The 12,079-nt window shown below is 39.0% G+C and overlaps 1 protein-coding gene across 1 annotated transcript in view; it reads right to left on the bottom strand.

Moving 5' to 3' along the window:
- LOC126419515 (uncharacterized) overlaps positions 1-12,079 on the bottom strand; it is a 258,207-nt gene that overhangs the window by 116,298 nt on the left and 129,830 nt on the right. Inside the window, exon 12 of the mRNA XM_050086708.1 lies at positions 5,347-5,503. Coding sequence (XP_049942665.1) covers positions 5,347-5,503 — 157 coding nt within the window. The remainder of the gene's footprint in view (positions 1-5,346; positions 5,504-12,079) is intronic.

Genomic DNA, 12,079 nt, shown 5'->3' with positions numbered 1-12,079 from the left:
GACTGTTCTGCCTCATTCACCCTACAGCCCGGACCTCACACCTCCCGACTTCCATCTATCTGGTCCAATGAAGGATGCATGGGAAGTAATACATGGAGGTTATTGATGCAGCAAGACATGACTCTTACGTCGACCAGCGGAGTGCTATCTTGCGGGCGTACAGGCCCTCCTAGAAACATTGTCTGATGCTTTTAGGACTTTTTATTGTAGCAGTAGTACATGATTTTTGTAATAGCAATAGGCACAATTACTGCTATAAATTAATCAAGATAATCTGAAATAATTAAAACCTACAGCTCTTTTTCTGTCACAGCAAAGGAAGACCCGAATAAGGGTGGATGATGACGACACAAGAAGATGATAGGTAGCCATCTAAATGTTAGAGAAGTGATAGTAGAAGAAAAAAGATAAAGACAGGAAAAAAATAGTATTACAGACAATGTAAACTTAATTCATGCAAAACAAGTAGATCATGAAAATTCATGCACATTTTATTCTATGTGTAATGGTAAACTGTTGTAAGCAAGAAAGTAGGCTATAATAAATAAATACATAATGGACACCGAGTTGTTGATCATTAAAGAGAGACAGTAACAAACGTATAAGGGCAAGGGAAGGACGAGAGCCAAATCGGCAAATGTATAACAAGGGTGGAAATTCCTTGCTAGAGCAATACATATGTTGTTTTGGTCTTCAGTCCTGAGACTGGTTTGATGCAGCTCTCCATGCTACTCTATCCTGTGCAAGCTTCTTCATCTCCCAGTAACTACTGCAACCTACATCCTTCCGAATCTGCTTAGTGTATTCATCTCTTGGTCTCCCTCTACGATTTTTGCCCTCCACGCTACCCTCCAATACTAAATTGGTGATCCCTTCATGCCTCAGAACATGTCCTACCAACCGATCCCTTCTTCTGGTCAAGTTGTGCCACAAACTTCTCTTCTCCCCAATTCTGTTCAATACCTCCTCATTAGTTATGTGATCTACCCATCTAATCTTCAGCATTCTTCTGTAGCACCACATTTCAAAAGCTTCTATTCTCTTCTTGTCCAAACTATTTATCGTCCATGTTTCACTTCCATACATGGCTACACTCCATACAAATACTTTCAGAAATGACTTCCTGACACTTAAATCTATACTCAATGGTAACAAATTTCTCTTATTCAGAAATGCCTTCCTTGCCATTGCCAGTCTACATTTTATATTCTCTCTACTTCGACAATCATCAATTATTTTGCTCCCCAAATAGCAAAACTCCTTTACTACTTTAAGTGTCTCATTTCCTAATCTAATTCCCTCAGCATCACCCGACTTAATTCGACTACATTCCATTATCCTCGTTTTGCTTTTGTTGATGTTCATCTTATATCCTCCCTTCAAGACACCATCCATTCCGTTCAACTGCTCTTCCAAGTCCTTTGCTGTCTCTGACAGAATTACAATGTCATCGGCCAACCTCAAAGTTTTTATTTCTTCTCCATGGATTTTAATACCTACTCCGAATTTTTCTCTTGTTTCCTTCACTGCTTGCTCAATATACAGATTGAATAACATCGGGGAGAGGCTACAACCCTGTCTTACTCCCTTCCCAACCACTGTTTCCCTTTCATACCCCTCGACTCTTATAACTGCCATCTGGTTCCTGTACAAATTGTAAATAGCCTTTCGCTCCCTGTATTTTACCCCAGTCACCTTCAGAATTTGAAAGAGAGTATTCCAGTCAACATTGTCAAAAGCTTTCTCTAAGTCTACAAATGCTAGAAACGTAGGTTTGCCTTTCCTTAATCTAGCTTCTAAGATAAGTCGTAGGATCAGTATTACCTCACGTGTTCCAATATTTCTACGGAATCCAAACTGATCTTCCCCGATGTCAGTTTCTACTAGTTTTTCCATTCGTCTGTAAATAATTCGCGTTAGTATTTTGCAGCCGTGACTTATAGCAGTACTTAAAAGAAGCAAAAGGCAACCACTCACTTATGGCAGATGAATGAGTGCTATGCAGAAACACACAACAGGAAACAGCATTCACACTAGCTTTCGAGCACTAGCTGTTTTTCTAGAAAAAATACACACAATCACATATGTAACTTACAGACACCCAAACACACTGAGAACACAGCACAGGCACATCCCAGTAGTTTGACATGATCTCAAGCATCTCCTCATGGACTTTGGTCCATCCCAAAACCTGTCTTCCGAATCCATCTCCTTCCTCACGCGAGCAACCTCCCCCATTTCCTATCTTTTACCTAGTCCCCAAACTCCACAAACCCAATCCCACTGATCTCCCTATTGGTCTTCCCATTGTGGCTGGTGAAATGCTCCAACAGAATGAGCCTCTGCCTTTGCTGACAAACACCTCCAAACTATTGTCCGCAATCTCCCATCATATATTCAACACATTGCTCACTTCCTTCACCGCGACCCCACAGTTCCTGCTCCATTACCACCAGGCTCCTTGTTGATCAGTAAGGATACAGCATCTTTGTTTGCCAACAGTCCCCATGCCCATGGTCTTGTGGCCACGTAACACATTTCTGGACGTCGTCCTAATACTAAATGCACTACTTCTTCCTTAAATCATCCCATCCAACCATAATTATTTCATATTTGAAGGCCAAATTTACTAACAAATCTGTGGTCCTGTCATAGGTATTCACATGGCACCATCCTATGTCAACTTACTTATGGGTCATTTGGAGATATTCTTCCTAACAAGTCAACACCTAAAACCTCTCGCATGTTCCAGATTCACTGATGACATATTCACAATCCGGATACACAGCAAGGACAACTTTTGTTTTTTCCACCTTAACTTCCACACCTATTCTCAGATCCACTTCACCTGGTCCTTTCTATCTCACGGAGCCACCTTCCTATGTGTCGACCTCCACCTCTCAGATGGCTTCAAAATACGTCTGTCCATATCGAGTACATCAATGAACAATAGTACCTCCACTTTGACAGCTGCCATCTGTTTTATGTCTGAAAGCCTCTTCCTTACAGCCTCACCATCTGTGGATGCCGCATCTGCAGTGGGAAGCAGGAGTCGTCGAAATATACCGACATCGTCATCAGAGGCTTTACTGACAGACAATACCATATCTAGCTCACCCATAAACAAATCCCTCATGGCACCTGCACCTATGATGCCAGTACAGCCGTAAACAGCCACTGACCACCACTACTCTGATCACCCAGTATCAAGTTGGCCCAGAAAAGTTCAAACATATCCTCCACAAGGGCTTTGATCATCTCTCACTGTGCCCTAAGATGAGAGATATCCTACCCACAGCCCCCAAAGTAGTTTTCTGCGGCTCACCCAATCTACTTAATAGCCCTGTCCATTCCTATTCCACTCCTACTTCAATCCTGCACTCTACAGGTCATTCCCTGACGGTCAGACCAGCTGCAAGATCTGTCACCATACATCCGTCCACTGCCTTCCAACACGGTCCAGTCACAGGTATTTCCAACCCGATAAAAAAATAGGGCCCAATAAAAGATAGGTTCAGTCTGTTGTCATACAGCACCTGTACCACTAGTTATTTATTATTTGTGAATAAGCACTTAGATTTGGGAGTATACCCTCGTCTGTGTGCCAATTTGTCTCATTCTCTTCCTGTGGGCTGGCTTTCTCTCTTCAGTTCTTGTTGTTCCAGTCTACTACTTTGGTAATTTCCTCTTAATCAGCTTGCCATTTGTGATATCTGGATCTGAATATTTTGTAGTTCTGGACATTTTCTGAAGTAACTGCTGCCAATTTCAAATCAAGTTTTGATCTCGCCATCCCTTTTCATCGTGTCAGTTTTTGCTTCACTGGTGCTGTCACAAAAATTGACTATTTGTTTCGTATGTCTGTCTAGGTTAACTCTTTTAATGTGTCCGTACAATCTTAACCTGCATATTCAAATGACACGGTGAAAATTTTCGAATTTCCTAATCGTTCTAAGGCAATACTGCTTGTCTACAAGTTTTGAATCTTCAAATTTTCTTATGAATTTGTGTGACTTCCCCTCAGTGTTGTCAATGTCTGTTTCCCTCTTCAAAATTAATGTTTCTGATGCACAGAGGAATTCTGGTTTAATTACTGCACTGTAATGTCTTAGTTTTGAATGTTTCGAGTACATTTCTTATTGTAGATATTTAGGGTAGGTTGGTATGCAGTTTCGATTCCATTTTCCTGAATGATTTCACCAAGATATTTAAATTTTGGTCATTGTTTGATTTTGTCTATGAATTTTGGTGCTCATTTGTTGCAAATCATGTACTCTGCCTTTTCAAAAGATATGTGGAGACCAACTTTTTCTGCAGTTTCGTTCATGTGTTCAATCTGCTTTTGGGCTGATGAACTGCCATGAGTTAATATTGCTTAACCGCGTGCAAATTGTAGGCAATTTATAGATAACTCGCCCCTGTCTAAAGTGAGTGAGTGGTCAATTTTGAGGACTGGTTTTTGTTTGTGCCATTCTTGTATCACTTTCTCCAGGACACAGTTGAAAAGTTACAGAGGCAGTCTATCTCCTTGTCGTATTCCTATTTTGATTCTGAAAGGATCTAAGATTAAATTTAGTCTTGGACTCTGTATCTGTCAGTGCCTGTTTCATATTTGCAAATGTTCTCAGGTCTAATGATTTTTAAGATTTAGTCTGTCCATCGACAATGCACAGGTGGGCTTCGTAGTGGAAGACAATACATAGAAAGCAGACACACATATTTTGTTATAGTCCTAGTCCCACATAAATTTTCAATCTCTAAAGAGGGTTCACTTCTCCTTATGTTAACAGGAGGATTCCATTTTCCTTTTGGCGAACAGTTACAACTTAATATTATTTGGAAGTAGCTGTACATGGGCATAGGAACGGGGAAGGGGAACTGTGGAAAACAATCGTGTCACAATAGTCCACAGAGAGAATCCTGGCTATCTCTGACTGAGCTCTAGTATTTGTCTTAACTTTAAAAGTCAGCAACTGCATATTTCAATAACTAATTTTTTTTTTAATTTTCTTTTTCTTTTTGAGAATCTGCTTACACGTCTGCTATAGATAAAATACAGTTTGTGAAGTAATGAATGTTATCTATCTAGTGGTATCCTGTTCCTCATGAGTTGTTTAATGTTCCTTCTGACCTTTTTCTGCTTGTTACTCTGCAGCAAACAAAATGTTATTCATGTTACTTTGACTGAAATATGTTGTTTGTCTAAATTTGCCCTAGTTCTCTTAAATAAACAAACATTTTCCCCAAATCAAACTTATCAACAGTATTGGCACAATGAGAAATCATTGCATAGAAATAATTTATACCTTGCAAGACTAGCACACAATAAAAAAGTAGGAAACGTACTACTCTGCGATCCTCTTCTGATTTTGTCAAATTCTGCGCCAAATATATGATCTTCTGTGAGCTGATTGAAAGGTGCAGGATCTTCAAAGGGATTCCAGTCAGCAATGTCTGCTGACAGTGATCTACCACCATGGGTAAGAGTATTGGCAAGTTCTCCCTACAAAGAAAAGAATAAAAAAAATCACTTTCCGGTAATACAATGACAAATTACTGCTTACAAAAGTAGGCAAATGTATTCAACATATCTAAGAATACAAAAGTGTTAGCCTATCCACAACAAATCATTATCAGTTCTGAGAACTCTACTAGTTCCAACTATGGTTTCTGCAAGTTTACCTTTAATCATTTCACATTTCAAATACATAATTCACTATAATGTGTAGGTATTCAAAAATGTAAGGAGGTTCATCAGTCTGTTAATGTCTATAGTGGCAACTCCTGCACCTTACATGAAACAATGACACTGTGACGTGTGTGTGTGTGTGTGTGTGTGTGTAAGTAATGTCTACAGGCACACATTCCTGTTCATTGCCAAGTTGCCAGCAATCCACCTACCAGCATAAAGGACCTTTTGCTACTGTTAGGGAATTTAATTTTTGGCGAAGTTTACTTTTTCTGAGACTATATTAAACAGCAACAGTCACCCCATGATATGATTGTCCATTTCAGCCATCTGCAGGTCACACATATGGCACTCACAACCTCTTGATATACAGTGAGTGAGTTTCATGTTCCATGGACCATTAGCACAACAAATCATAATGATGTGGAACAAGCCTCTTTACATTAACATCATATATTAATTTGTAAACATGATTACATGCTGAACATTTGTTAGTTATTTTAATAATAATAATAATAATAATAATAATAATAATAATTTATTAGGGACTGCAAGGAATTGTCAAGCAGAAACTTTTCAATTTGTTTTAAAATAGACTCTTTTTTTCTGTGAGACATTTTATATCACTGGGTAAGTTATCAAAAATTTTAGTTACAGCATTGTACCACTCTTTTTCTGGTAAAGACAACCTTAATGTGGAGTAAAGACTTCTGGTATTGTAATTACATACATCACTGTTACTTTCGAACTGCAGTGAATTATTTTCAACAAACTTCCTGAGGTAATAAATATCATGTGGAGCAGTAATCAGCATGTCAAACTCCTTAAATAGATATCTGCAACATAATTGTGAGTGAGCTCCACATATTATTCTTATAGCATGTTTTTGAGCAATAAAGACTTTCTTTTTGAAAGATGAGTAACCCCAGAACATTATTCCATACATCATCAATAAATGAAAATATGCAAAATGTCAACTTACGGATATGTCTCTCCTCGAGATCTGCAATGGTTCTAAGTGCAAATGTGGCTTCACTAAATTGTTGTAGGAGTTCCAAAATGTGTTTTTTCCAATTGAAATTCTCATCAACATGGAGACCTAAGAGTTTTGAAGTTTCCATGCTATGTATTATTTTCTTACTACGCATGATTTTTATCACTGGTGTAGTACCCCTAGATGTGCAGAAGTGAATATGCTGTGGTTTGTTTTTTAAAAAATTGAGGGCAACATCATTAGCAGAAAACCATTCAACTATGCTTTTAAGAACATTGATTACCATTACAATACTTGGGTCATACGCAAAAAAGAACTAATCCTGCCTGTTGTATATTAGACAGAAGATTGTGTACATATATGAGGAACAATAGTGGATTGAAGATTAAGCCTTTGTGAACCCCATACGTGATTTATTACCAGTCAGCATAATGTCTGTGGACTACACTGGTTGAATTACTTAGCACAACTTCCTGCATTCTTTTAGTTATGTATGATATATCCATTAGTCAGCTATACCACCAATCCCATGAAAAAACTCTTGTTTATTTCAAATATTGTGATCCACATAGTCAAGTTACTTACATAGGTCACAGGAAATACCAACCAGTGCTATTTTGTCATTTAATGCTTGTAAAATCTGGTGAGGGAACTGTAAAATTGCATTTTCTGTAGAGCAACTCTTCTAAAATTCAAACTGTGGTTTGCTGAGGATACTATTGTTGCTCAGGTGAGTCATCTCCTCAAAAATTTTGAAAAATGAAGTAAGGGAGTGAAACAGGTCAGTAGTTATTGATATCTCATCTATTACCTTTCTTAAAGATGGGTTTAACAAAGGCGTATTTCAGTCTCCCTGGAAAAGTCTTGAGTTAGTGGCACAATACATATTTTAGATACGTCTGGGGCTATTATTTGGAAACAAATTTTTAGTACTCTATTGGAAACACCTTCAAATACAGATAAGCTTTTATTTTTGAGGGAATATATAATTTTTTTAAATTTCAGAAGGAGAAGTTTGTGATACATACATATGATTAAATTTTTTGAGAGTAGCTTTTTCCAGTATACTACCTTGATTTCTTTTTTAACCATTTGTCTCTATACTTTCTACCTTATTTGAGAAATGATTATTAAATATATCTGTGACTCTTCATTTATAGACCTTCCATTCAATTAAACAGTAATGTTATCCAGTTGTGCGGCTCGTTGTCCTGTCTCTCGTTTCACCACATTCCATATTACAGCCTTAATCTTATTATCGAAATTACTGGTGTCAGACATCTTGCGCATGTTTCTTGATTTTTTTTAATAACTTTTCTTAGCAACTTTGAGTAGTTTTTGTAGTGTGCAACTACTGCAAGACCTCTTCTGGTTCTTCCCAACAGATACGTTTCCTTCTCCCATTCACAAGAAACTTTAATCCTTCTAAAGATTTTTCTTTTATACGGCTGTTTAATGTCCTTTCTGATTAGCTTATGTGGAAAGCTGTGTTCAAAAAATGATTTCAAATTATCATGGAACAGATTAAATTTTATGTAAGCGTTTGGCTCATTATAAGTTTCATTCCAGGTCATCTCTTGTAAATTATTCTGAAAACATTATTGCCGGAGCTATTAGTTATTCTACCTGATTTCCACTGAAGAGTATCAATACTGTAAGGCACTATCTATCCTATTTATGACAACTAACTGTGCATTATGATCAGAGAGACCCCCTGTTCCAGTATTAACAGTTATTTTCTTGCTTTGAGTTTCTCCAAAGAAAACATTATTAATTAGGGTCCTACTGCTTTTATCCATCCGTGTTGGGAAGTTAATAACTGAGATGAAGTTGTAGGATCCAAATAAGGTTTCCAGATAATTTTTGCTATCATAATACCTTAGAAACTCTACACTGAAGCCACCACAGGTTATTAACTGTTTGCTGCTGTCTGACAGATTGCATATTAAGGAAACCAAATTCCTCATAAGCAGTTCAAAAATTCTCAGTGAGGATATATATACATTTATACGGAATAGAGCATGGGAAATAAACAGAAGGGATGGTTGGGAATTCATGACTTCCAGCTGGACAGGGCAGTGTAGTAATGCAACAGTGAAAGTTGAAAATTTGTGACGGCTATGTCTCAAACCCAAATTTATAGTTCACATAAGCAGCTGCGTTAACCGCTTTGGTCATTCGGCACGTGGCCCCTGACCAACTGAAATTTACAACTCATTGTATGCTGCAATGCAGTGTCCCTCGTCCACTAACCCCTTACTTGCAAATTATTGATCCCCCATATGAATTCGGAAGATTAGATGGGTAGATCACATAACTAATGAGGAGGTATTGAATAGGATTGGGGAAAAGAGAAGATTGTGGCACAACTTTACTAGAAGAAGGGATCAGTTGGTAGGACATGTTCCGAGGCATCAAGGGATCACAAATTTAGTATTGGAGGGCAGTGTGGAGGATAAAAATCGTAGAAGGAGACCAAGAGATAAATACACTAAACAGATTCAGAAGGATGTAGGTTGCAGTAGGTACTGGGAGATGAATCTTGCACAGGATAGAGTAGCATGTAGAGCTGCATCAAACCAGTCTCAGGACTGAAGACCACCACAACAACAACAATGAATTCGGATGATATTAGTGCATCCGCACAAAGACAAATTTCAAGGAGCCATCACACTCTTGCAGAAATGTATACAGGGAGGTGTTAAAAGTCACGGGATACCACTTATACCACATCAGACCTTTTTTCGCCTGGAACAGTGCAGCTACTCTGTGTGGCATGGACTCACCAAGTCATTGGAAGTCCCCTACAGAAATACAGACCCATGCTGCCTCTACAACCATCCATGATTATGGAAGTGTAGCCAGCGTAGGATTCTGTGCATGAACTGACCTCTCGATTACATCCCATAAATGTTCGATAAGATTCATGTTGGGTGATCTGAGGGGTCAAATAATTCGATAGATTTGTCCACAATGTTAATCAAACCAGTCACCAACAAATGTCGCCCAGTGGCACAGCGCATTGTTATGCATAAAAAATTCCTTTGTTACTTGGGAATATGAAGTCCATGAATGGCTGCAAGTAGCCAAACATAACTGAAGACCCAATCAATTCCATGTGACTACAGCCCACACCATTACAGAGCCACCACCAGCTTGCACAGTGTCTTGTGGACAACCCGGGTCCATGGCTTTGTGGGGTCTGCACCATACTTTAACCCTACCGTCAGCTCTTACTAACTGAAACAGGGACTCAACTGACCAGGGCGAGGTTTTCCAGTTATCTAGGGTCCAACCAGTATGGTCACAATCCCATGAGAGGTGCTGCAGGCATACTTGCATTGGCCATGTACACTCACATTGGCTGGCTGCTGCCGTAGCCCACTAACGTCAAATTTCAACATACTATCATAATGCGTACATTCATTGTACATCCCACAATGATTTCTGTGGTTATTTCAAACAGTATTTTATTGTCTGTCAGCACTGACAACTCTACACAAATGCCGCTGCTCTCGGTATTTAAGAGAAGGCCGCTGGCCACTACATTATCCACAATGAGAGGTAATGCCTGAGATTTGATGTTCTAGGCACACTCTTGACACTGTGAATCTTGGCATATTGAATTCCCTAACGATATCCGAAACGGAATGTCCCACGCATCTAGCTACAACTATCGTTCCATATTCAAAGCCTGTTAATCCTAGTCGGATGGTCATTAATAATGTCGGACACCTTTTCACACGATTCACCTGAGTACAAATGACAGCTCGCCAATGCTCTACCCTTTTTATCTTAGGTGCATAGCACTACCGCCATCTGCATATGTGCACATTGCTATCCCATGACTTTTGTCACCTCAGTACATATTTGGGTGGTATCTGTCCTGTTTGATATGTCCTCTGATAGACATCACTAATGCTGACCCTAAAATTACAGGTTTGTTTTACTAACACATTCATATTAATTCATGTTTTTCTACATTTAGAGCTAGTTGCCACTCATTACATGAACAAGAGATTTTTTCAGAGTCACCTTGTATCATCCTACAGTTACTGAACTTCAACACCTTCCTACACACCACAGCATCATCAGTAAACAACCTCAGACTGCTGCCCAACCTGTCCGCCACATAATTTATGTATATGTGAGGTCTATTCAAAAAACTCTGGAAAATTCATATTTTGCGCCAATAGTGAGTTGGAGTGAAATACGGTTGGCATCCCTGCACACGCCTGTGTTTAATGTGTAACTGTGAAGTTTCACTGTTGTAGGTCTGTTAGTTATTGTTCAGTGCTGTGTTAAGTAGAATGCTGAGTCGCACAGGTAGCAAATTTTGAGATGGCAGAGTTAAAGGAGCAATGCATCTGCATTAAATTTTGCTTTAGGCTCAAGTAAACCTTTACACAGACACACCAAATGATGCAATAAGCCAACGGTGATGAGTGCTTAAGTCGTACTCAGTGTTACAAATGGTTCACATGGTTTAAAAAAGGCTGGATGAAAATTAAATATGACCTTCGTTCAAGACATCATTCGACAACTACCAACGACACTCATGTTAGGAATATCAACGAAACTGTGTGTGCCAATCGAAGACTGACTCTTTGAGAGATTCCACAACAAAGTAACATTTCACTTGGATCATGTCATGAAATCCTGACACAGCATCTTGAACTGCATTGTGTTGCCATCAAGTTCGCGTCCCACAGCTCATGAATAAAGAACAGTAGACCTTCGCCTTGGAATCTGTGAAGAGCTTTTGGATCATGCAAATGAGAACGAGACATTCCTAAAGAGAATCATAAGTGATGATGGGATGTGGGTCTATTGTTACGATGCCGAGACCAAAGTTCAATCTTCACATTGGGTAAGGAAAGGTTCTCCAAGACCAAAACGAGCTCATCAGGTCATGTCAAATGTCAAAGCCACGGTGATAGTTTTCTTTGACTTTGAAGGATTAGTTCATCATAAATTCTCGCCACAACGACAAATTGTTAATCAACGGTACTGTTGGGACATGTTACGACACCTGTGAGGAAGGTAAGTGTAGAAAAATTTTGTGGACAAAGCTCCAGAATTTTTTGAACAGGCCTCATGAAAAATAATAGCGGTCCTATCACATTCCCCTGGGGTATTCTTGACAATAACCTTGTCTCTGATGAACACTCGCCATAGAGAACAACATACGGGATTCTATTACTTAAAAAGTCTTTGAGCCACTCGCGTACCTGTGGAACCTATTCCATATGCTCACACCTTCATTAGCCGTTTGCTCTGGGGCACTGCGTCAAATGCTTTTCGGAAATCTACAAATACAAATTCTCCCTGTAGTCCTTCATCCATAGTTCACATTATGTCACGTGAGAAAACGACAAGCTAAGATTCAAACATGT

This window comes from Schistocerca serialis, chromosome 1, assembly GCF_023864345.2.
Source record: "Schistocerca serialis cubense isolate TAMUIC-IGC-003099 chromosome 1, iqSchSeri2.2, whole genome shotgun sequence".
Classification (NCBI taxonomy): Eukaryota; Metazoa; Arthropoda; class Insecta; order Orthoptera; family Acrididae; genus Schistocerca; species Schistocerca serialis.
The sequence above is the reverse complement of the archived record's forward strand: the minus strand, read 5'-3'. Positions and strand labels throughout refer to the sequence as shown.